Source organism: Pseudonaja textilis, chromosome 3, assembly GCF_049901715.1.
Source record: "Pseudonaja textilis isolate UNSWEBS1 chromosome 3, rPseTex1.2, whole genome shotgun sequence".
In the NCBI taxonomy this organism is placed as follows: Eukaryota; Metazoa; Chordata; class Lepidosauria; order Squamata; family Elapidae; genus Pseudonaja; species Pseudonaja textilis.
Genome location: NC_141992.1, coordinates 86,651,936 through 86,678,738, shown reverse-complemented (window position 1 = coordinate 86,678,738; position 26,803 = coordinate 86,651,936). Strand labels below are relative to the sequence as shown.

The 26,803-nt window shown below is 35.1% G+C and overlaps 2 protein-coding genes across 2 annotated transcripts in view; one reads left to right on the top strand and one right to left on the bottom strand.

Annotated features, from left to right (window-relative positions):
* The first annotated feature begins 399 nt into the window (after positions 1–399).
* AKNAD1 (AKNA domain containing 1) lies at positions 400–14,733 on the top strand. Its single transcript, XM_087930373.1, has 16 exons — positions 400–1,400; positions 2,696–2,755; positions 3,931–4,156; positions 4,251–4,393; positions 4,495–4,554; positions 5,770–5,903; positions 6,609–6,759; positions 8,933–9,102; positions 9,823–9,910; positions 10,083–10,159; positions 10,441–10,535; positions 10,640–10,763; positions 11,079–11,179; positions 13,403–13,484; positions 13,752–13,899; positions 14,406–14,733. The coding sequence occupies exons 1-16, from the start codon at positions 477–479 to the stop codon at positions 14,547–14,549; spliced, it is 2,727 nt and encodes a 908-aa protein (XP_087786499.1). The 5' UTR covers positions 400–476; the 3' UTR covers positions 14,550–14,733.
* Positions 14,734–15,535: 802 nt separating this feature from the next.
* The window catches only part of STXBP3 (syntaxin binding protein 3), a 35,502-nt gene continuing 24,234 nt past the window's right edge, over positions 15,536–26,803 (bottom strand). Inside the window, exons 10-19 of the mRNA XM_026700434.2 lie at positions 25,600–25,704; positions 24,958–25,015; positions 24,503–24,568; positions 23,176–23,256; positions 21,265–21,403; positions 20,529–20,635; positions 19,762–19,857; positions 18,860–18,945; positions 18,626–18,774; positions 15,536–16,406 (exon numbers count right to left, since the gene is read on the bottom strand). Coding sequence (XP_026556219.1) covers positions 16,309–16,406; positions 18,626–18,774; positions 18,860–18,945; positions 19,762–19,857; positions 20,529–20,635; positions 21,265–21,403; positions 23,176–23,256; positions 24,503–24,568; positions 24,958–25,015; positions 25,600–25,704 — 985 coding nt within the window. The 3' untranslated portion in view covers positions 15,536–16,308. The remainder of the gene's footprint in view (positions 16,407–18,625; positions 18,775–18,859; positions 18,946–19,761; positions 19,858–20,528; positions 20,636–21,264; positions 21,404–23,175; positions 23,257–24,502; positions 24,569–24,957; positions 25,016–25,599; positions 25,705–26,803) is intronic.

Below are 26,803 nucleotides of genomic sequence, written 5' to 3'. Positions count from 1 at the left end.
TATATAGAAAATAGGAATGTTGGAGGATATTTTATATAAAATAACTATTTTGTGTTGCCTCATTTTTAATCACATGTGAAGCTGCAATTCAGTTGACATAGATGATATAATTGTTCTGATATACATAATTTTCAACAGATAATATGAATCTTCCAATAGAACTTTGACCATCTAATTAAACTGTGTAAAGAATTGTAGGTATATTTGTCTTTCAACCCAAACTAGATCCTTGGGTTATGACATAGACTTTTTTGGAACAAATGCAAATGTCAAATGATGTATCTATGAAAATTCTACAGAAAGGAAATAGGAGATTTACAAGATTTAATTGTCTTCTTATAGATGACTCTGATTATTAAATTTGTTCTCTCAAATCTTACAGAGCTGGAAATCATGCAGAATATGATCAAAATATAAGTAATTTCAATAAAACAACGTTCACTCTATGAAAAGACGTGAATAGTATATTATTTGATATGCTTTACTCTGAAGACAATACTGACAATGAGCAAGAAGATTTGCCTTATGATGGAGATCTACAACATAGAGGTCAATTTAGTTATGATTCACATAATTTGGAAGAATTTATTTCTGTAGAACATGTCTCCCCAACTGTTTCCACATTGACATCTTCTATCAGCAGTCTGACAAAAGAAAATTCAGACTGTAAAAAGCAATTGTCTCAAACGAAAATAAATATGGCACTGTTGACTCAAAGAAATGACATAGAATTTACCATGAGCACAGGAAAGGAAGTACACATTGGCGGTTTTACCAATTCAGGAAGAAATGAAGAGTTTTCCAGCTCAAAAATGTCAGATGTCCTTTTACGTCATTTTCCAGCAGAAGACTTAACATACCAATTAATTGATTCTGAGACTATCCCAGAGATATCATTTACTGACAGTTTCGATGAAACAGTACTAATAAAAAATAAGATTTCAGAAAATACAGGGATATTTTCCTCAGAAGAAGAAATAAAGAATAGTGAAAGGAAAGTAAGTTGTAACTCAGTTTTAAAAAATTGGAATTTGACCCAAGATAAGCTATCTTTAACCGACAATGATGATCTTGTTTGTAATAGCAAATACTACAACATGAATGACTCACAATTGCTAATTCAGAAGGAACCTGGAATTAATGTAAACTTAAATTATACCTCTACTCGCAAAGAGTATCAAAATCAACAATATTTTCTGAATAACACTGAAAATTTTCCTAATCCCCAATGCAATGAATACCAGGTTTATTATAGACTTCAAGATTCCTCTGAGATTTCTCCCAAAGTCAGAGAATTGAAAGGAAATAATGAAAGCTTTGTATTTTTGGAATCTAATACAATCAGAAATCAAGAAGAGGAAAATGGACCTTTTGAACTTGATCAACAGCTAGAGGTAGATTAAAAGTGATTTGTGTGCATATAAACTAGGTCCCCTTCTATATGGATAAATTCAATCACTGATTTTTGAGTTGGATCTCCAAATCAATGCTGGAAAACTACTTTAAACATTTGTTAATTTAAATTCAATGCCAGGGAGATTTTCCTGGATTCTTGATTGGGGGGAGGGATGCAATCCTAAACGACTTTTGTAGTCCTATTAATGGAACATTTCTTAATAAATATACATACAATTATACTGCAATAAATGCAATGTGAAATACATGTGTTGAAGAATATTGAAATGAACTGAAATTTAATGGAACTTTAACAAATAAAAATTACACATTAAGAATAGTTTCTGATTTTCTGCCAATTCCTCCGCCCTCCCTTATTTTTTTAGAGTCCATTGCTATCCTGGAATCAATCTTAGAAATCACGTGACTGTGGAAATAATTTTAATTGTTCTTTATCATAATAACAAAGTATATTTATGCTAACAATTCCTAGTTTCCAAATGATTAATCAATTATCTCCAGTATAAATCTCTAGCAATATTACAATAGTAGCTAATTTATGACAATATACTAGCTTAGGACTTTCCTTGCATGTGGCATTTTCTTCAAATTAGCCTGCTAGTTTTTTAGCCATGTTACATATTAGAAAGGGTACATTTTCCAATCTTCGTTTCTAATTCTACATTTTTAAGTACTTTCCCATTACATCATTTCATGTTCATATTTTCTGTATTCTGATTTTTTTTTTTAGGTTTTAATGTATGCTGCCTTGAATCTGTCCATTTCGAAGGCCAGATACATTTAATAAATAATAAATAAAACTACAGTAGTTGATATATGTTGTTCTCCTGTTTAATGGCATGTGTTTTATTCTCTGATTTTTTTCTAAACCAAATTCTTTTTTTTTCTTTACAGTTCTTCCAGTACTTGTTAGCAGCTTACTGAATATATGTCTCCTAGAAGTTAGAATGCTTTTGAGTATTCTGTCACATGGATCTGTACATCTGCACCTATGGATGCTCAAGTATCCATCAGTCCCCAAAATGATACCTGCAACCATTCAAAATTAATTATGTTTTAACTCTACACTTTTTCAAATGTATGAAATCTTTAGACATTTTTAGGCATTGTTATGCAAGATCCCACAAGATGTAAGAGTAAATTATAAGATTTAAGGTGATTTGGGGAACCTGAAATGATTCTGACTACTGTCTTACATTATTGTAACAGTGCAACTAATGTTATGCTGAAAATATTAACCATATTCAAAAATGTTTTCCTGTACCTTTTCAAACTACAGGTGCTGACAAGGCAAGCTGAGGTTCAAAATCATATCGATCATCTAAGATTTAGTCCTAAGGTAAATCTCTCAGAATAAGTAATCAATTTCATTATTGAGGATAATTTCTTAATAAAATATTGTATTTTCTTTTTCTAAAGCCCTATCAAATTATATGATAGGGTACATAGTTACCAATAGTTCTATTATTGCAGGGTACAGTGGATAATTAAATTGAATACAAAAATATTACAATCTTGTTCAGAAAGAATGTTTTTGCCTGGCAATGAAAATATATTGACATAGATGAAAGTATGTTTTCCTAGGGAGAGTTTTCCATAAATAAGGCACCTCAGTTGAAGAAACTTTTGTATGTTTGATACCCTCACACTTCTGTTCAGAAGAGGGCTTCTGAAGGTGAGTAAAGAGTCCACATCATGTACTTAAGAAACTCCTTGAAATATTCATGGGCCATGTTGTGAGAACCTTGCTATCACTGTTGCAAATCTCAGTCCACATTGCCAAATTGTGTTTTGTGGAGCAACTCAGCACTTCTTGATTTCTGTAACTAGGATTGCTGTAGTATATGATTAATATATTTATAATTTTATTTTTTCAAAAGTTGGGTAGGAAAAATAAAGAACCAATTAGCTGTTATCCTCCATTCTCTGTTTTATTACAATACTGATGTCTTAAATAATGCCATAATTTGTTCCCAACAGCCTACTTTTACCTTATTCCCTTAATTCATCTCCCTCCAATTGTGAAAATCAGCCCACTTTTTTTCTCCTGTTTCAAATAAAAACATGTTTGTTTGCTTTATTCTTCACTATTCAACATCTTTCAGTCATAACATTTCTCTTTCAAAGCATCCTATGATCAAAATTATTCACTGTGAAATCAGGGATAATAGAATTAATTCCCTAATATATTTTTCCCTTAGACTTATTTTATATTGTTTTTAGAAATATTTTATCTATGCTTGCCTTGTTTTTTAGGACATTGCAGATTCTGTTAAAGTATGCACATAATTTTAGCGTTGACAAAGTGTAGTAATGTTTAGCTTTTAACATGACATTATTTTATCTCCTGATTTAGTAAAAGTTTCACTAAAAGTTGTTTTTTATGTGCTTACTTTGTAAGCCACACAGAAGATTTTACTGCAAGATGTATATATATAAATATTTAGAATAATGGAAATATGGTAATGTTTAGAACTTTTTTGTAATTACAAAATTGTTTGATGCTGCTAAAAGGATGAGGTAACTAAGAGAAGCAAGTCAATGATTTCTATTGTTAATGCTGATTTTGTACTTTTCAGTGAATGTATATTTTCACAGATACCTCCTTGTTCAAATTCATATACGGCAGAACTTAATATTGAAGCACAAAGTACTGGAATAGCTTCCAAAATGTCTGCCTTTTCTCCTGCAACCATTCCCATGGAGCACATGCTTGATTTTTCCCAAGCCTCTCATCCAGGTACTTTAAATAGGCTTTATAAAAAAGCAGGTTGTTGTCTAGAGAAAATTTTTCCATAGTTTTTATTTAATCTTTTTTTAATTTTGTTTTGTAGAATCACAGTCCAAAAATATAACTTCTTCATTGCCATTAGTTGATACAATAAGACAACCATCTGTGAATACTCCTTTTCTGCAAAATATAACAGACGACACGGAACAGATATTAAAGAAACAAACTGAAGAGCTGAAAGCAAATGTAATGCCAAATGTTAATTTTTAAATGTTTGGAACTTGACCTATTTTATTAACATCTCATCTGCAAGTTCAAATGCAATGTATTTCTTTCCTTTTTTAAAGGTTGAAATATTTTCTGAGTGTATTAAACAGAATGTATTTTCAGTCCAAGAACATCTTCAGGTAAATTCAACTTTATATATACATTTAAAAGACAGGAGCTCCATTTGAAGATTATCCAGTTCCATGATGTAGAATGTAGTTCAAGAGGGGAGTCAACCGATTCTCCAAAGTATCTGAGGGCAGGACAAGAAGCAAGGGATGGAAATTAATAAAGGAGAAAACAACCTAGAACTAAGGAGAAATTGCCTGACAGAACAATTAATCAGTGGAATGACTTGCCTCCAGAAGTTGTGGGTGCTCCAATACCGAAGGTTTTTAAGAAGACATTAGACAACCATTTGTCTGAAATAGTATAAAGTTTCCTGCCTGGACTGGGGGTTGGATTAGAAGACCTCCAATGTCCCTTCCAACACTGTTATTCTGTTATCTGATTGTTTTTAATAAGAACTACCGTATTTCCCCATGTATAAGCCACCCCTTTTTTCCAAAATTTTCAAGCCCAAAAAGTAGGGGGTTGGCATATACAAAGCAGGTACACTTTTTATACGTGAAAAATGCATAAAATAATAAAGTAGGAATAAACTGGTTTTCCAGCAGTATGCTATACTTTTTTGTAAAAATTGTACGTGATGATACGATTACGAGTGCGAGTACGCGATAGAAATGCATACGCTAGGCATCGGCCTGAATGCTTCGTTCCTACTCTCGTTCTGATGCGTAGATTGCTAGCGTCGCCCGCACCGCTTTCGGCGTCATGACCGAAGTTGTAGATCTAGACGTCGAATTTTGTTTCTTTGTAAATTTTCTTTCTTCATAACTTGTTTCTCTAATAAAATATTTTTTTCAAAACTTCACAGTCCAAAAATTGGGGGGGTGGCTTATACAAAGGGGGTGCTTATACATGGGGAAATACGGTAAGTTTAATTAATTAAGCAAGCAACCCTAAGCTGAAGGGAAAATTACATGGCAGAGACTCATCATTCACATATCCACGATTTATTCTGCTTTGACATATAGCATTTCCTCTCTACTTAAACTGGTGTGTTTTGAATTTATTTTCTCACTGAAACAAACAAGCATGAAAAGGGCGGTTTAGAATGTTTAATGTCATTCAGATTTAGTAATTTTGTTTATATTGTTTCTTCCAAAATTATTGGTATTATATATCTCAGGAGAATTTGACATTTCAATTTCTATTAATGGAATAGATTACTTGAATAGATTTATAGTAAAATTAATATGGAATTAAATGATTTTATTATTTTTTGGACTAAGTTTTTACAACTTTTAAAAGAACAACTGGAGCAACTGGAACATAATTATGTAGCTACCAAGGAAAAACATTATGCTTTGCAACTTCAGAATCATAAGCGTTCATCAAGAACTATTGGAAAATTTGATCCTAACAGGTCCAGTATTAATGTTTTAAAATAACATAACTATTAATTTTTTTACTGTACTACTTTGTTAATATTGCAATCCGATCCTCTGTACCTAGAAATAAAACCTATTAATGCTTGATTTCAGTTAAAATACATATTTGAAGCCTTTCCAAATCCAGTATGATCTTTTTTGTTGGATCAAAACTTAATACTTTATAATTATAAAATAATTTTAAGTATGAATAGCTCAAAAACAAAATGTAAAATAACTGAATAGATAGCAAGCAGCACACTCCCTGTTGAATGTAAAATAACTGAATAGATAACAACCAACTCACTCCCCATTGTCACAGATAAAAGTGTAGGAGTAAGAGCAGGTAAATTTTCTGTACAGGTAGCTTTATTGCTATTAAAAGATGTACGCAACACAGAAAAATATGGCTAGATCAAAACTACACCATTACTATTTCATAGTATAGGGCCCATTTTTCTTCTCTATAGAACTATCAATTTTCTCCTTCAAACTAAACTTGCTAGTCTAACTAGTATTTTCATCACTGCAGACATTTTTACCATTCAACTTCACTGTTTTCAACCAATATTTAATGTTATCTCTCATAAATGTATTTCAATTTCCAATTTCTCATTTATTTTTCTGTTGTATATCGTACATCTGATAATGAAAGAACAGAGCAAAATTAGTGATATATATTTTGTATATTTTGTATTTAGAAAAGTAGAAGGGGAAATATTTAAACTTGGGATGTTTCTAGAAGATATCAAGGAGAAAATTGAGAAGACATTCGCTTCCTATTCCTCAACATATATATCATCACCATCAATCAGATCCCACCCATCTCCTGTTTGTTCAAGTTATTCTGTGGTAAGCTGTCCCGTATTTTGTAATTCTTAAAGACTGATTTGTGAATAAACAAAATAATGTAGTTTTCAATCCAAATACCATTAATACCACTAAATGTCAGAAGACAGTGACCCTTATAAGTGTTTTGTTTTGGTTAATTTCATCAGGAAAATTATTTTCAAAATTATAGCCTTTTCTTAAACAAAAGTACTTTCTTAATTATCCAGGTCTTATCCAGGACTTCCTATCCAGGAAGTGCCAGCATGTTTTATAGGCATGAAATCAAATTAAGCCCCTCTCCCCAAATTAAGGCCTATATTAAACATGCAAAATGGCGGGGGGGCTTGCTGTTAGGAAGTACTTTTGTTGCATACCCGGATATGATGCTTCCTGCGTTGACTTCGGTGTTGGTGGGACATTTTGTATCGGGAGACCTTCCGCCACCGTTGCTTTCCCTTCTCCCCATGCTGCTGGCGTTTGGCGCGGCCACGCGTGGCCAGCCAGGGCTCCTCCCTGCAACCGGAGCCTGGCGGAGACACTCGGCTTCAGGTCCTCCTGTCGCCGCCTTCCCTTTGCTTTCAAAGGCAAAGCCAATTCTTTTAAAAACGACGCCCTACTACCGGTATGACAAAACCTCCCCTGCCCGAGAGGGCAGCCCAACCACATGGGAGGCGAATCTCCTGGGGCCGCAGTGCAGGATCGGCCCACCCCAGGAGAAGTGCCCAGCCGCCATTCCTGCCTGGCGCCGCGCAGAGCGCGAAGAGCTTTGCCTGGGGCGCCCAGTGCAGCTGACAGTGGGGCCCTCCTGCCCGGCAGCGGAGCTCTCACCAAGGCAGCGAGCACCTCCCCGCCGGGCCCTCCGCTCATCCTGCCAGGGCCACACCAGAGCCGTGCGGGCTGGGCGGAGCTGGGAAAGCAAGCCATGGGTACACGCCTGCCTGCCAAGCGAAAGAGCCTGGCCGACCCAAGCTTGGCTTCTTTCCCAAGACCCTCCAGCCCAAACCCAAAGGGGCCACCGGGAGAGGCTGCCCAAGGTAACGATAGCGTCCACCCATCTGCAGACAGGGAGGCGAGGCAACGGCAGAGCTGCTTCCCTGGCCGGCGGGTCCGGCAGAGAGAGCCCGAAGCCGCCTGTCCTTTCCACCCCTTGCCCATCCCATCCCCATGCATTTCCAAATGTGCCGGCAGCTCCAAACGCTGCAGTGGCACTTACTCAGCGGGGCTCAGCTCGGAGGATGTGGTGCAGCCATCACCTTGCCTCCCTGTCCACGGATGGGTAGGTGCTATCACTGCCTTGGGTGGCCTCTCCCGGTGGCCCCTTCGGGTTTGGGCTGGAGGGACTTGGGAAGGAAGCAAAGCTCGCGTCAGCCCAGCTCCTTTGCTTGGCAGGCGGGTGCGCACCTGCGGCTCACTTTCCCTGGCTCTGCCCAGCCGCATGGCCCTGGCGGGATGAGTGAAGGGCCTGGCGGGGAGGCACTTGCTGCCTTGGTGAGAGCTCCGCCGCTGGGCAGGAGGGCCCGCCTGTCAGCTGCACTGGGCGCCCCAGGTGAAGCTCTTCACGCTCTGCCCGGCCCCAGGCAGGGATGGCAGCTGGGCCCTTCTCCCAGGGTGGGCTGATCCTGCGCTGTGGCCCCGGGAGATTTGCCTCCCCACGTGGGGTTGGGCTGCCCTCTCAGGCAGGGGAGGCTTTGTCATACCGGTAATAGAGCGTCGTTTTTTAAAAAATTGGCTTTACCTTTGAAGGCGAAGGGAAGGCGGCAACAGGAGCGCCTGAAGCAAAGTGTCTCCGCCAGGCTCTGGTTGCAGGGAGGAGCCCTGGCTTGCTGCGCGTGGCTGCACCAAATGCTGCGGCGTAGCTCTAAACGCCGCAGCAGCATGGGGAGAAGGGAAAGCAATGGTGGCAGAAGGTCTCCTGATATGAAGTGCCCCACCAACGCCGAGGTCAACATCCAAGCCGTCGCCGCCCGCCCATCCGAGGATGAAGGGGAGGGAATTAAGTCACACCCGAAGACGGACTAGCCATTTTTTCAGGGGTCAAAAAAACATAAGGCCCGGCCTTATTTTGTGAGAAACACGGTAGATATCTATAATCTTAATCAGCATTCTGTAAGCAAAAACAGAACACTTTCAATATATTTATTTTTGCATGTTTTAAATAGATGTGCCTCCTATATTTCTCTTATGCTTATTTTAGAGTCCTTTGAATACAAGTACCAATGAATCTCCAAAAAGAAACATTGCAGGACTAAATATTCCCCAAAATGAGAACTATTGGAAGAATAAAAATCACCCTATAGAAGTAACTCCACAAAAGGCATATAAAAAAGCTATACAAGGTCATAGCAACCATCTGTTCCACCAAATGTAAGGTTGAACTTTTACAATAATAACTGAAGATGATCATTAAATTTAGTAGGGATGTCCCTCTGGCTTAGTTGAGATAATATTCCAAGTAAAATTATAATAGATGATTGCTTACTCTCCAAAGATAAATGGAAAAACAGATTATGTTATGTTTTGAAAAATAAGCACTAACAATGGATAGCAATTGAGGTATCTCAATCAAATAGCTAAAATTTAGACTTGCATGAAAGACTTATGCAAAATTTAGATTTGCATTAAAATTATATAAATATATTACCATACTTAGGATTCAGAGTGGTTTTATATGTGTAAACCACAACCCAGTATAAATTAACAATGTTGGCTTTTATCTTCAAACACCAATGGGCATAACATCAGTCTGAGGAAATTTAACTGTTTTCCAAGGTAGTTTACTTGTATCAGCTTTTCTGGAACTCATATTACTTGTTATACTGATTTGTTTTTCCTAAATGTATGCTGTTACATAAGTTAAGTGATTGCTGCTGAAGATTTTAAACTGTTTTTTTAGATTAAAAGTTTGTTATAAAATAGCATCCACTGCAGCTTCCTTTAATCTGTATCTAAGATTGGGACAAATATAATAATACACTTCAAAGTTGAAGAAACTTGCTATCAGGGCTGAAATTAAGCAGCACTTCATTAGAAAAAAGTATACCAAGGAAGAAATTTTTAAAGATTCATATTTTGCTTTTTCCATAGTCATCTAGAACTGCAGAAGAAAAATATCCATTTAAAAATGATGGCATCTATGGACAAAGCAAGACAGCAAACAAATAAGCATATTCTTGTAAGTCAAGTTCATATTTAATCTGCTTAATGGTTCAATAAATTATAGTTTAATTATGTAATTACATACATTGGTACATTGCTATAAATTAAATGAATGTGCTAAGTTGTCTGGCATTCTTATTGTTTAATTTATTAGCCACTCTATATTTTATTTTACTTTTATATTTAAGATTGAAGAATTTGACCAATACCACAGATCCCATAAAACAAAACAGAATTACAACAATGAACAAGAAAATACAGATAGGTAACTTCCCAAAATATATTAAATTTGCTATTTTTTCCTTTTTCATATTCTTTCATTTTTAGGCATTTTTCTCTTGAACCAAACCAAATATTGTCCAATATGACAATTTCACTATATAAAGTTCAGAGCTTTTTATAAATATAATTATATCTACTGGTGGTAAATGCATTTATTCATTCACTTATTGGTCAAGTATCAGAATATCGAGCCAATTAAGTTCTGATCACCTCGGATAGTAATCTGATACTATACAATGCTAATATTCTTTTCATTTCCATCAGGAATTTAAACGATCTTCAAATAAGATCTCCAGCTCTAGCAAATTTAATCAGCAAAGAATCTAATGAGGTTGATTTAACTTTACTAAATGAACAAGGTAGAACAAGATAAAAATAAACATTTGTGTTTTAATAAATAATTAAACCATTCGAATAAGAAGCATCCACTAATCAGTTTTTTAAACTGTAATATTTTCCATAGGAAGGTCAGTTTCAGATACCTTTCTTGAGAAAGTGAGACATTCTACTGATAAGCCTAAAATTATGCATCCTATATTGAAAATGCAGTTATCAAGAAATAAAATATGCTCCTGTTATTCTAATAGGTTAGTATTTATATTGCTATACATAATATGAATCAACTTAGCATACTTAATATAAAATGCAAGAAACACCCCAAGTTAGTTTACCTTACAGATTTACATTGCAAGCCTACATATTTACTTAGAAATGAAGTCAACTGAATCATATATACTGTATACTCCCAGATTATTAGATTTCAAGAAAAACTTTTCTAGGAAGAAGATAATTAAGATTAGCAAGATTTATTTCTGTATAAACTTGCATGGGATTGCATCATTACCTGCTTGATTGCTATTAAATTTCAGTTAAGTCAGTGTTATATTTTCTTTTTAATCTAGAAATAAAACAACAGAACATAGAAAAGCAACTAGAGGACATTCCGATTGTGAAAGATTTCCAGTCTTCTTTGAACGAAAACCAGTGGATTTAGATGTAACAGGTATATAAGGAATTATTTAAATTCAGTTAAAGTAAGATTGAAGTTCTCTCAAAAAGTTGCTCTCCATCAGGAATAGAAGAAAGGGTTAGGATTTTCAGATGGCCTTGAATCTAGTGTATATTAAACAAACCTTGTGGTAATTTCAATCTTCAGGTCAAAACAAATTTCTTATATCAGAACTGCATTTAGGAAATTGTGATACTCACATCTCTCTTATCAAAACACCAAGCATTTAGGCAGAGTAAAGTAATTCTCCATGTCCCTTGATTTATCCACAATCTCTTAATGAATTAGGGTCTCTTTCTACAGACATATAAACATGCCACTTAAGATACCAGTTGAAATTAAATCATGGAAATAATTCACTGGGTCAGCTAGTTCTTAATGACAAATTTAATTCCACATAAGAAACATACATTTTTCCGTCTGTGGCCTTTCAATAAATGCACGAACAAAAATGGGTCTAAAGAAAGCTATTTGGGAAGCCAAATAATGACTTGTCCTGAGTTTGTAAGGTGACAGATCTAAAGTTCCAAAATACAACTTTTATCACATCCCCTTCATTATTCCAAACTACCGTTTAATATTTTCCCTTTAACAGAAAGGCATTTACATTGGTAAATCTAGCCATCCTACCTTTGAATCTGATGGAAGGGCAGCCCAATAATATTCCTTTACAGTAGATTGCCTTTGCAAATGCTTATTGGCAGCTGCAATCCTGATGAACTTTTTGCTGTATCATGAATAATGCTCTATATTACTGTACTCACAACTTGCTAGGTGTAGGACTTGCACCAAATTCAGTACTGTTATTTCTTATTAAATAATATTGCACAGAAACACTAAATAATATTCACAGAAATATTACTTTACAGAAATTGCTTTAGTGCATTTGCAAGAAAAAAACAGCGAGTTTAAACTTTTAAGCTTGAAACAACTGGCAGGCATTTAGGCTATTAAAATTATAAATTTCTAAAGTGAGTTATTGACATTGTTTACATATTTAACTATTTGGATCTATGCATATGACTATTTATATCAACATTTTAGAAATAAGCCTATTTGATTTGTATACATTGCTTAAAAATAGCTTTATGACTACAAACAAAAAACTGAAAGATACCAGAGTGTTAATTAAATTAAATTAATTAAATTAATTAAATCAGATAGATAGAAGATGAAGTGATATCTTTTAGCTAGGGAAAGGCCTAAATTGGTCAGTTCAGTTCATGCAGCAACCAATTTTTGCCATATTAATTAATTACTATGGTTAATATTGGGGCTATCTTGCAATGTATTATGTAATTCAAGAGTTATATTAGATAGCTATAACTAAACTATACCTAAAATGTTAACAATGAACCACAAAGCTCGTGAAAAATTCCTGGGTTTAGGAATATGGTAACTTGCCTGTTCTGGATGAGACAGCCCTCCCTATGATGGATCAGACCAATGCGTGAGGGTACCCTTGGATTAAGCACTATCTCTTTAGGTTCAATTGATTGCTTTGCATTTATATAACTAATCAGTGGAAACAGAGTTTGCAGCAAGATAGCAGCAAAAAAATCTTTATACATTTCAGTTTATACCAGTAGTCCTCAATTTACGACCATAATGAAGCCTCCCCATTATGGATATGTCGTGATGTTTACAAAGTGGGTTATCATCTTTTCTGATGCGGTCATTAAGTGAATGACTGGTCATTAAATGAATTTGCAGTCTTTAAGCAAATCTATTGTTTACTATGGGGCATTTTTACATTTCATAGTTTTCAGCAAAACATAAAAAAATCTGTCACTTGAATCTAGGATGCTATAACTGCTGTAAATGCGGTCACATGACAGAGGGGAATTGTCCATCAAAGCTTCAGAGCTAGGTTGTAAGTACCTTTTAGGAGTCCATTGTAACTTCAAGCAGTTACTAAAGATCAGTGATAAGATCTCCATGTGTTGCAACATATTTTGTTTTGCTATAGAAAAAGTTGATCACAATAAAGAAGAATTTGGCCCATATTATGTAATATAGGCCTCAATAGTGACATACCTTAAATCTTTTCATAGCCTTTATAAGTTGCTATCTCCTAACAAAAGATTGTGTACTATCTTCCAAGCCTCCTTTTCTAATAATCAAAAGGCAGCATTATAATTAAAAACATTTTGATATTTAGGGCAGGAACTGCTGATACGTTTATTTAATGAAATATTGATTGATAATTATTTTCAGGTTCTTTGCAAAATAGCATTGCCCATCAAAGGATTTGTAAAGAAGAACAGAGGGAAGATTTTATACACAGATTATGTGACAGGTAAGGTCTGCTACAGTTTGAACCAATCAATAGCCAATTGTGCAAACTTGTACTTCGGTGAAACGTTAATTATGCAGATATATTTAACTTAAAAGGGAAAAATTATAATTGTTGGATGTCTTTTCAAATGCTTGAAAGCAGCCTGACAAATAATGCATAATTAACTTCTTGATTTAAATTGTTGGATTGCCACATTTTTACATTTTGCATATCAAACATGGAATGTACTGTATGAACATTTTTTATTTTCTTTTGCTGTCTTTTTAGACAGAATCTATATATTCCCCAAACCCGCTATTCAAAGATGCATGATGGCATTATCCTTTCACCACAGTACCTCTCTGGTAGTAATATTAATGGAAGGAAGTCAGTCAGTAATAGGAGAAAAAGGCAAAGTAAAGACATAAATAGCATGGTAAGACAAGATCATTATTTACAAAATAATAATTTAGTAGTTGGTGGAAAGTTTCAGAAATTTATATTTCAGATGTTTTAGGGATTTTGAGTAGTCATGCACTCAGTCCTGTTTTTTAGGTCACTGGAAATATATCTGTTGGAACGAATGCCTCCTTATATTTGGTGGGCCCTGACCTTGCTTTTAAAATCCTGTAAAATTAAAATCCTGTTTTCTTCCTTAGTCACTGGATATGGCAGCAGTATGATCTGTTGGATAAGTCGTCGTCTCCCCCCGCCCTCCAGAATTTTATGTGTTTGTATGTGGCTGCTTTGGTTTTTTTTTACTGTTTTGGTCTATTAAGTGGTTTTTGTTGACTTTTTATTGTTTATTGGTGAAGTATTCTGCCCTATGTTGTATGCTGACTATATATATGTGTGTATAATATTGAAATGACTAGTTAAAATATATTGTTTAAAGTAGTTAACAAAATATATTTGATGATTATTAAATTTTGTCTTTAACAGATATTAAACTGCACTTTGGATAATGCTATACAGATGGCAAACAATTTGAAGACAACAACAGAGCATATGATGCAAGCTGTCTCAGAAGATTTAGCCAAGGTGAAAATTCAGACATTATCCAGTGGCACAGCTCATCAGTACTGACAATGTATTTTGAAGACTAATAAACTATATCTAGAATAGAGGTATTCCATCCAAAATTAAAATAGATTACTGGAAAAAGAAACTTCTCATGTTGGTTTTGATGTATTTAAATTCTGTGTCCAAATAAGTATTTTTACAGACCATCTTAGATACTATGTGGTACACCACATAGTACCTTACTCTGTTTCAGATCATAACTTTTATTTATTTATTTATTTGATTTGTCAATTGCTTACAAGATAACAGGTATAAGTATAAACATAGTTATGAATACATGAAATGGATACGTATAAGAAAAATAAAAGAAACAATAGGACAGGGACAGTAGGCACGATTGATGCGCTTATGCACACCCCCTACAGGCCTCTTAGGAAAGGGGTGAGGTCAACAGTAGACATGTTTTAGTTTCCTGAAAAGGTTAATGGTTCTTTATAATAAAATATTATGCTGACAAGCAATAAATGGAGATAGTCAATACTGATACTCATATTTACCTCTTAAATGCACTTGCCATGTTTCAGAGGTATCTTATTCATTCACATCAACACCATCCCACTAACTTCCTGTACAAGCCAGGAAGGCAGGGATTCAAACAAGCAGCAGTGAACAGTCAAGACAGCATTGTATTATTAAATAATAAACCATAATGCCATCAAACATGGGTCTTAAATTAATGAATTACCCAATGATTCTGGTAACAAATTCGGAACTGTATTTTCCAAATGGATGTGCTAGTGAAGGATAGCATCATTTAAATAAGCAATCATGTTTTTTTTTTAATCCAATATGTACCATTTTGAACATTTTAAGCTATCAACTACCCCTGTATGCCATTACTCTTCACCTTTTGTTCTCCTGCTCCAATCAATACTGAATGCTGTTTGAAAGACTCCAGTGAGGCAATTTTCCAAGGAAAGAAGAGGGGAGGGAAATGACCAACTGGTCTGTACTGCAGTCTTTAAAGATTCTCTAGAAACACAAGACAATACATTTTCCAATGTTCTTTAATTATGGTAAAGTGTTTATTACATACCTGAATTTTATCCAAATACCATAAAAGATCCATGCACTCCCAGACACCCATATTTTATAATTTATATCAAATGTCTCAGAAAAGAAGTTTATATCTGTAGTTTACTGCAAATTGTTTTCAGTGAAATTGAAGTTGCATAGAATTTTGTAGCTCTACACCTGTTAATTGTGAAATTGTGTTACACATTTATATTTTAAATTTCTTCATAGTTTAATAACATTTTGCAAACATATATTTAGAAACAGACATGTTTCCATGATAGAAAGTGTACACATTATTGACATTATTAGCATATGTACAAACATGTTTTCCAAGTCGAATGTAATACGTTGTAGTGATGAACATTCTCTACAGTGAACATTTCACAACAAAAAACCAGTTACTGTATAACGCAAGCACAATATAAAACAAAGCTGTTGCATGCACTTCATTTTTACCATCTTCCCATTCCCTACCACAATGAAAAGCAGCAATCTCAAATTATAAAAAACAATTCTAAATAACACTTATTTGTAAAATATGTACACAGAATACAGCCCAGTTTAAACTGAGTACTTATAAATACCCATTGATTTCAAAAAGAAGCTGCAAAAATGGTTAAGCTTTCTTCCACTGAAACCAGGGGACTTTAAAATGCTTATGTCCAGCTAGATTACATCCATAATATCTATAACATGATTTTTTTATCTGTTAAGTTAAGCAGAAGTGAATGTTTCACTATGATTTCTACTCATCCTTCAAATACACACTATCCTTTGGTTTTGTTACAGTAAGTGCTTTTACATCATCCAGAAGTCTTCTAGGTGTCACAGTGTGAGTGGATCCTGGTAAAAAAAATGCATTCATGAACATTAATTTACCACATTCATCACTGATAGCAGACTAGATTAGGATTTTTCTAATGTGCAGAAGAAAAACATGATAGAATTTTCATTTTAAAAATGAAAAACTTGATATAGTTCCATTAGAGAGTAAGGCCAAAGCAATTGCAGGGGCATCCATAGCAATTTTTTAAATAGATGTTTATATTGTGCCTTATTATACTTATAAGTATATACTTATAAATAACTCAAGCCAACAAATTTACTAATATTACTCCTCCTATTTTCCCCACAGTAACAACCCTGTGAGGTAGGTTGAACTGAGAGAGAGTGATTGGCCCAAAGTCACCGAGCAGCTTCATGACAAAGGGAGGACTAGAACTCAGAGTCTCCTGGATTTTAGCCTGGTGCCTTAACCACTAGATCAAACTTGATTTCTAAAGTAAAGAGCCCAAGTTTATCAAGCAACATTCAAAAATTTGCACCCATGACAATTTATCATTTTCCCACTTGAACCAAGGTTCCAGGGATTAATGTTCAGCAGTCTAAAATAAGTTTGAAAATCCTCAAGCAAGACTGGAAAATGTGGTCTAAATATGGAACTGGAACATATGTAGTCCAGATCAGGAATTCAGAAATAAGGCAAACATTGGTAACTGCAGCAGTTAAATGTGAATAGGAAAAGTAAGGACTTAGATGTTCAGAAGAACTGGCAGACTGGTTAGACATGCAATGGCTTCTGTGCACCATTGCTCCTAAATTCCAGCATGGTATCTGATTTTCCTAGTTTATTTCTTTCCCCATTTCTTTAAGATGCTTCTACCATTGGTGGTGCAGTGATTAAGATTATAGGGGTCTTCAAACTTGACAGCTTTAAGACTTGTGGACTTCAAGTCCTAGAATTCCTCCTCCAGTCATGTTAGCTCAGGAATTCTGGGAGTTGAAGTCCACAAGTCTTAAACTTGCCAAGTTTGAGGACCCTTGGATTAGAATGTAATACTGCAAGCTAACTGTGCTTATTGCCAGGAATTCAATCCTGACTGGGTCATGGTTGACTCAGCCTTCCATCCTTCCAAGTCAATAAAATGAGGATCCAGATTGTTGGGGGCAAATGGTGACACTGTAAACTGCTTAGAGAGGGATGTAAAGCATTATGGAGTAGTATGTAAGTCTAAGTGCTATTGCTATTTGTCAATTGCAAGGAAAAACCTGGCAAGTGGAACAGCACAGAGACCATACAAAAGAGAAGGGGAGAGAAAGAAAGGCAAGATAAACCAGCCTTGTCCTACTCACCCCTTTAGACCAGGCAGGGGTCCCCAACCTGTGGTCCGTGGACTGGCACCAGTCTGCAGCACGCCAGAAACTGGTCCGTGCAAACAAGCAAAGCCCCATCCGTGGGATGCAGGCAGCACACAAAACCACTCCCCCTCCGGTCTGCGGAAAAACCTCTCTCCACGGAACCGGTCCCTGGTGCCCAAAAGGTTGGGGCCACTGCATTAGATCTGTCTAGAATTTACCTTAGCAGAAAAATGGGAAGATTGTGAAACAGAAATCAAAAGAGTATGGTCATAAATCATAAGAGCTAATTTTTTTTTGTGGCAGCTGTTAAGCAAACGCAGCAGTCATATGTGCAAATGCCATGATCATTAAGCAAACGCAGTGGTTCTAAGTGCAAATTCATTGTTCGCTATGGGCACTGTTTTGCCGAAAACAAAAAATGCCGGTTTGGGCCAAACCACTGCAAAAGACAGTCATGTGATTGTGGAATGCTGCAAACAACCATAAATGTGACTATGTTGCTAAGTGCCATGGGAAGTGGAGCTTGGAGCATCTTGGGAGTAGGAAAGGCCTTGGGAGGATCAGGGCAAGAGGGCTTCTGCCTGTGCTAGGTCTCCAATGCCCACCCACCCAGGAGGCACCCTGCATTCTGCTTAATGATCCACACATTCATTTAACATTTCATTAGGGAGAGCAGGGATGGGGAGATAATTTGGTGAGATGTTTCACCTAATGACTGCCATGTCATGCGTCACATAATGGGTAGGCTCCATTACGGTCATATCTCAAGAATTATCGGTACTCAAAAGATAGGCAGAATGGCTTTCCCTATAATATGTTTGTGTTGTTTCATTTTCACTGTTTCTGTCTTTTGTTCTTTGAAAATCCCCCCCCCCCTTTTATATATATTAAAGCAATACAACTATTCTTAAAAGAAGGCTTACCAATAATAACTTCACAAGACTTGTATGCCTGAGAAACTTCATAAGCACAACGTGTCTCTGAATACGTAATACCTCCAATGATAAACACAATAAGCTTTGCACCACCCTTACGTTCTTCCAAGTAACTAGTTTTGGGTTTATGACGAGCACTGGAAAGGGAAGTACATAGAATAGTTCAAATTAATTATCAGGAAAACAAGGAGCAATTGTGCCAACTACATTTAAATTCCTAACCTCACTGCTCCTGAGCCATTCCAGGGTGCCGGGCACTGGGAACAATAAGGCCACTCTTTTGAATCTAATTTATTTTCTATAGCATCCTAGAAAACAAAAAAATATAACCCTGTTATACGATTTGAAGATTCACATTACCTGTAGCCAGCAACCAGACTTAAAGCCTGTATACAGTAGGAAAAATGTCTTAGATTAATGGGCAATACATTGACAAAAGATTGGAACAGAAGTTGCCATTTATGAATCATTTTATCAATTAAAAGACATTTCATAGTTACCAATAATTTATGTTCAACATTCCAAATATTTATCACTTCATGTTTATTTCAAGACAAGGCATCTTGTTCATATAACTACATAATTTTCTACTTGTACACTGATATTAGGAGGAAGACAGTGATTTTAGATATGTGGTCAGTTTAAGGAATTAAAAATGCTGTATATTTCAAACAATATTTATTAGTGTTCAATGTATGTGTGCGTGTGTGTGTTTGTATGTTTATAGTGTTTGTGTGTGTGCTTGTAATGTGTATACCTTTCTACGTATTAAATGTTTGAAGAAAAGCACTTCTTTTTCAGTATTTTAAGTATTTAAATATATTCTGGGACTTTTAAACTATTTGGATTTTTGAAAGTACTTTCTGCATGCTACTCTATGATGATGATGATGATGATGCTAAGAACTGCAAAAAAGTGTGTGTGTGTGTCCCCAAATATGCCATTAGTTAAGTGTTGTTAAAGAGAAATGGACATTTGTAGTCTTTCATATTCTGCAGAATAACATTTTTCTGTAACCCAAGGTTTCAGCATGGCTAAAAGGAATTGTTCCATTAAATATACACATACACATTCACATGCTCTCTTTAAAATTTCTGCTTAAGCATTCTTCATGAAAACTTTACCTCCATGACATCTTTAACAATGGGTGTCCATCTAGAAAGCTGAAATGTTCCTTCTGAAGAGCGAGTCCTTCTTGACGATCTTCGTTGCGTTGCAGACTAAAAAGTCAAATGTTTATTATCATCTAAGAAATCAGATATTCAAACAAAAATCCACAATAGGTACTGCTCCTAAGTTGCAATTTAGCTAACTGTTTGCTTTGTTCTTCATAAACCTAAATTATCTACCATAGCCAGAGATTCCACTAAACATTTCTCTTTTAATGTTCCATTTCATTCAATAAGAAAATATATACACTCCAGCTTCAGAGTTCAAACGTTCTGGCACAATGTAGTAACATGGAACAGGTATAGTTGTTATATAGCTTTCCTATCAACTATGAATACATTGGTTGCCCTCAGATAAACATTACATCTGAGGTTTATCTCCATAGTCATTTTAACGAAATAATTACACAAACTTTTTATTAGGTTATTGAGATCATCTTTATAAAACTTTTTGGAATGCTTTCTTATATTATAAATTCAATGTGCTCAACAGATTTTTGTACTATTACTCTACATTCTGGGGGAGAAAATCTCTGTGTTTCAAGCTTTCACTGTCATTAATTTCATAAATTGTTCTCATTAAGACTGCTGACAGAGCAATTTGGAAAATTAAATGAGAAGAGAAAAAAATTGCAAGGATGAGAAACTGAGACTAATGTACTGTATGAGAACCTTGAAAATAAGTAAGATAGTTTTCAGGAAAAATAAGTTGTATTCCTTACTGTAGTGAGGACAGGCACACCAAGGTAAATCCAATTATTTATCATGTTGCTGTCATTTTCTATCTGTACATTTTGGATCAACTTGTCCAAATTTTCTTGGGTAGTTCCTTTTTGATAAATGTGACATTTTGAATTAGTAATCAACAACAACTATGTAGAATAAATAAGTTATGTTAAGCCATCAAGGAAAATGTTATATGCCATAGGAACTTTTAGCATGGTGAATGTTTCCGTCATGCTAGAGTTTATCACCCTTTCCTAGTTATACTTCTCAAACATAATAATTCTGATTTTAAAGATTTTAACAGATTTATCATGCTTTCTCCTCACCCTCTCTGAGCACCTTTGCAGTTGGACTTGGAACATTTGGACTAGGAAATGGTAGCCTAATGAGGAAGGGAAGAATTGCACCCAAAATGGTGCTGAAGTCCTTTTTCTAAATAAGCTCAATGACTCTTATAAAAGTGCTTTCTGTAGACAGACAAGATGGGAAACTTATTTTTCTGTGAATTTCTCTATTTCTGAGAATAATACAATCTCATGCTTTCTTAGAAATCTCACCAAATTAGTGTATATTGCCAAATTAATTTCGGTTAAGACTGCAATTAAATTATCCTAGGATTCAAAAAATGATGTCGCCTGCAGAAGCACTATCCAGCACAACCATGTTTTTATTTTTATGCATTCAGAAACATTTTGTTCCAATAACCTTAACGGAATATGAAGCAAACCTTACCATTTGTGCTGAAGATATACAGAAGAATAGCTCTTATTTTATCATAGTTATCATGGCTTTTATTAAGCAGTACTGGAAGGAGAACCCGCATTGAGTCTTTCACTTTCTGTCCCTCAGCATCTGTTCCAAGAGCCAAATCCTAAATTATAAACAAGAAAATACAGCAATGCTTTTAGCATAATCTTCACTGTAATGTTACAATGATTTTTAAGCCTTTATTTCAGCCAAATAATTTTGAGGAGTTTCTTGTCACATTTAAATTTTTGGTGAAAGTCCTATTTCTTATACATAACTATTACTGGATTATTTTGCTAAAGTAGATTCCAAAAATTCTGAAAATATTAGAAGCAAATAGAACAGAGCTGCATTGGAACAAGTTTTAATTAATCTTGAAGTACATTATAAGAAATGAATTCACTTTATCTATTTTATAAATAAATCAAACCATTATGTTGCTTGTTCTCTTCGTACCCTTAATTAAAAACTAACAATGGGATGCTGTGGCAATTTCATTTCCAAAAGTTTGTGATCTGATACAATTAAGCCCCTTCCAATTATCTATGAGCTAAAAAGATTGAACAACATTTTTGTCCTAGAAAAGAGTGCACTGTTCCAGTCACATCAACCTTTACATATGCTAAGTGCTACTTCATCTTAAGGTAAACTCTGAAGCAAAGTTGAGGGCTGAATTTAGATCCCAAACCAGGGGTGGGATCCGACAGGGTTAACTACTGGTTCAGTGATTTACGAGGTTCGGTGATTTACGATGTGCTTCCTTGCATGCTGTGCACGCGCTTGTAAATTGTCATCAGCTTGGTGCCTGGACAGCTGAGCAGCGCAGTGTGCAGAGAAGCAGCCTTTGGAAAAGCCCTTTTTTCCTGCTTTTTTAACTGCAGCCGTTCCTCGCACAGCAGCTGAAGTTGAAAAAGCAGGAAATAAAGGTCAGGTAAGAGCCCAGGCAGGCGGGTAGGTAAAAACATCAGCAGACATAGAACCGGTTCTATGTCTGCTGTTCTTCAGAGCTACCGGTTCTACAGAGGTGGACAGAACCGGTAGAAACCCACCCCTGCCCCAACCCATTCAGAAGTATCTGAACCCCATCTCCAACATTATTCAGTTCTCGAACAATCTTCTCATGTTTTACTAGACAAAATAGGAAATCAGCACTTCCTGTTGTACTTCATCCTATGTAGACTGCCTTAGAAAAGTAAGGATCCCTTTTATAATACTATCAGTTCAGTGGTATCTCTCTGGGAGGTAGATGGGCAGTTAGATAGATGGATAGTGTCAGGACTGCCATTCTGCTACTTTGCCAGATGCCAATCTGCCACACATTATGGAGGGAGGGAGCTGCAGGGAGGAAGAGGGTAGAGACTGAGATGAGAAGAATCGAAACTACTCTTGGTGCTGTCCCATGGGAGCTGCTGAGTGTTCCAAGGTCATGGATTGGAAGGCAACATCAACTAGCCCACCAAGCCAGGGACTGTTACCAAAACAATTTGTTTAAGTGTATTGGACAGTTTGAAATAACCATGGGAAAGGTGGGGAGAAAAGTTAACCAGAGCTTTGAGGCCTGAAACTTCAGATCTGACTTTGCTACTCTGTAACCACTTGGCTTTAGTGTACTTTGGCTAATAATGGATCCGAGTCTTTCTTTTCTAATTGACCAAGTCGGGATAGCCAACTGATGAATGGATAGATGGATAAAAAAAATAATTTAGGCTAGGATTTGTCTAATCCAAGGGCATCAAACCCGACGCATTGCGGGCTGTATTGTGATTTATCGAGATTTTTGCCCTCGCGGAGCTGGGGTGTCATGGCCTGCATGGGCTGTATCTCGCCCATGGACCGCGTGTTTGACACCCCTGGTCTAGTCTAAACAAACTTGGACATTTGAATGGTTTCACATACCTGTTCCACTTTGCACAACTTTTCTATATTACTTTTAAATTTATTCATGCAATCTTCAGCTATGTTAAGGTGCACAACTTGCTGCAAAACAGAAAGGGGAAAAGCTATTTTTTTAAAATTATGCTAAATTAAGTTTACAATTCAAGAACAATTAACAAATGCTTGTATTTCCTAAAACCAATATGCTAGTATTTGGATTAAAGTAAGAACCAATCACATTATTCATCATTTTAGACAGAAGTGGTTGTAAGTATAATGAACAAGACTTATACCTGTAGTTGTAATAGTCAGGAAGAAAATAAAGTCTACTGAACTTTGAAGGGTTTCTCTAATGAAGACATGCTTACAATGATCATGACATAATGCAAATTATTGATTTTTTAATGAAATTTAGAATATTGTTAATAGAAATTCATGAGGGTTAATATAAACAACTGCAGCAAACTAGAAAGTTCGGAGTCACAAAATTTTAAGCATTAAATCCATGAGATTCATCAACAGTTATATAATCCTTTGAGATCTGCAGAGGCATTTAAATGACTAAAATCAAGACTAAATGAACTGTGATCTGCTCTAACAATAAATATACATATAAATATACAAAATCTCTTTAATTCAAATTTAAAATTACCTAAAAATCATGGTTTTGATAAGACAATAGTGTACTAATGCAGATACATCTATAGTCATGCTTTTATCTCAGCATAATTTGGGCAGAGTTTTAGGCCATTATCAGGATTTAAAAATAAAGAAGTCAAAATTTACAATATGATATGAATTATTGAAGTTCAATCATTCTGCTGTTAACTATATAGATCTTATAAGTTAAAACTGTTGGCCAGCTCTGAAAATTGGTTTTCATCTTCACACCTATTAACAAGGAAATTTCACCAATTTTATAAAATAAGCATAATAAAAATGACAATTATTATTGATGCATAAGAAACTCTGATAGCTGCCAGTTTTGTTATTACAAATTACAGTATTTATGTGTGTAATGTGCTCTGGTTAACAAAAAACACTGGAAAACCTTACAGTGAATAAGCATTATATTCAAACCTGGTCATTGTTAATATAGCTAACAAAATTTTTATAATAATTACCTTCATATAAATATCATTCTGGATAGAAGTACTGAATATAGATGTTTATAGTATTTTGTACTTTTTTTTCTCAGAAGAATGTATACTTTCAAGTTTGTCTCTTCGTTCACTTCCTCCCTCTGCCATTTTCTTTTCTTTTTTTTTTAATGCTGATTTATTTTATTTTCAACTACATTTTTAAAAACAGTGTTTTCTTCCAGTTTGTCATATAATTTTCTGCTTACCTTAGTAATCTGCTTGCGAAAGTAGGGCATCTTTTTCATAAGTTGGGCCAGATTATTTAATGATATCTGGGGGAAAAGCATTTGTAAAGTCAATTCAAATATTTCACATTTCTTTTTGTCCTCTTAATTTTTTCATCCAAAGACCAGGAAATAACATTATCACAGATTACAAGAAAATTAGTAAGGTCACTGTCTTGTAGATAAAGTAACAATACTGCTGGAAAATGTTTTATGGACTTTAAGCCTACCAAGGATTTTAATCATTTGTCAAAATAGATAAGTATTAAGGGCATTTCATACATCTGAAATCCAAGAACATTTACATTTCAGTAATTCTCCTTTCCACATATCCTTCAGTATTATGTTGTTAGCTATCTGTTTAATAAAGAGTGTAATATTATTACCTTCTTTATTATATGCCTATTATATATTATACAAACATAAAAAAATCTTACTTTGCCTTCTGATGCTTTCCTTTTTGAAGAAACTTCTTTCATAAGTTTTGGTATTTCTCTGAAAGTTTAAAAGAAATCTTATTAAATATACATAGAACAGTTGTCTACAGTATTATTTGCTTAATGACAAGCACTGTTTTAGACTAGCTTTCTTCAACCTTTTTATCCAGGAGAAATGTCTGAATAATTTTCAGATCTCAGGGAGCAGTGGAAGTTGAGATGTGGCATGTAAAAGACTCGCACTAGTTCAGAAAACGCTTAAATTTTTTAATGAGCACTGGTTTAGAGAATGTTTATTTTTTTTCAATCATGATCTTTCATAGAACTGGAGTGCTTTCTCATGGAACTCTAGAGTTCAGCAGAACCCTAGCTGAAAAAATCTGTTGTAGACAAATATAAATTTATGTATGTAGACAGGTTGGTGAAGAAAGTATTTTTTAGTTCAACCAAAATAACAAAATGAGGAAGACAGGTTATTTCACCATCAAATAACTTTGTGAGGTGTTTATATTTTAATATATCTACAGAACACTTAGGTTCCCAACTCTTGGTAAAAAGTGCATGTGCATACACACAATCAAACTTTATGTAACTGTTATTCCATAACTGTGCTTACAATGTTTTAGAAAAAGTGACACTTACTCCAACACATCTGCAATATGTTTGTGCCTGATTTTTACCCAAAGATCATCATCTTCCTCTAGAATGGCTTCCCTTTCTTTCCCACTTGCAGCATCAGTCTTATACCTATGTTTAAAAAGCAGTTTATTAATTTTAACCTATGAAGCTCAAGATGTAAAATATTTTTAGCACAGATATTTCATAATTATGGAAAAGCAGTATCACAAAGCTCTTATTTTGAATACATATCAAGAATCACACAAGTTGCACTTTTCATGAAGTGCTGTAATTTTAAGCATTGCCTAAGCCCCTAAGTAAACAAGGAGGTAATAGCCCATATGTAAAGTTTATGCTGAAAGCATAATTATATTAAGTTGCAACAACACATATAAAACAGCATGAACTGAAATTAAACAGATTCCCTAAACTCAATTATAAATTTATTTAGAATGTCTAGCTTCTCCTTTAGTACACTGAATTTGACACTGCTCAGTTCTTTAATATCCTGTTCTGCACAGAACATTCTATTTTACATAAATAAATAATCAAAATATTAACTTCACATGCAATCACAGCAGGCTCTGATAGTGTAACTATTTAATTCACATATATCTATAACTAACATGCTTAGCGTTACATTTCCAACAATTAAGCAGATTACTAAAGACTGAAGGAATACTACAGAGCATACTAAAGTTATGCCACGAAACACTTTATATGGAGAGAAACTCACAGAAATTGATTCAACCAGAAAGCAGTAGAAATACAGGAGGGGAAAATGGAAAGTTAGTTTTAACAAAAGTTAACTCATGGCTGTAACACTAAATAAAGTACTGACTTCTCTTGGAGCATTTCTTCTACCATAGTTGTATGCTATAGTTGCTCACTAATTGCTTTATCACTATAGTTGCTCACTAATCACTTGTTTATATTTGATATACAGATATTAGAGCTAGGCAAATTCAAGATAATTCCTTATGAATGCACAGGATTGTGTAGGAAGCTCCTTTTTTCCCTGAGTTGTGTAGTTCCTTCTAAAGCTACTCCTGGCTGCACCTGCACATGGGTGAATGTATTGTCACTTCACCAGCAGGTACAAAGAACTCAGAGCAAATAATGAATAGCTATGCAAATCTTGGAGAAAGACACTGCTGTTCTACTAATTCAGAAAGAGGTAGTTCATAGCCAGTCCCCTGTGTTCCAAAGGTCTCTTTGGAAACATTTA

Coding starts and splice junctions, on each gene's coding strand:
- AKNAD1 (XM_087930373.1), top strand. CDS start 477: ATGCTTTACTCTGAAGACAATACTGACAATGAGCAAGAAGATTTGCCT. Junction 4,555..5,769: donor CAGTCCAAGAACATCTTCAG/GTAAATTCAACT, acceptor TTTTGGACTAAG/TTTTTACAACTTTTAAAAGA. Junction 5,904..6,608: donor GGAAAATTTGATCCTAACAG/GTCCAGTATTAA, acceptor TTTTGTATTTAG/AAAAGTAGAAGGGGAAATAT.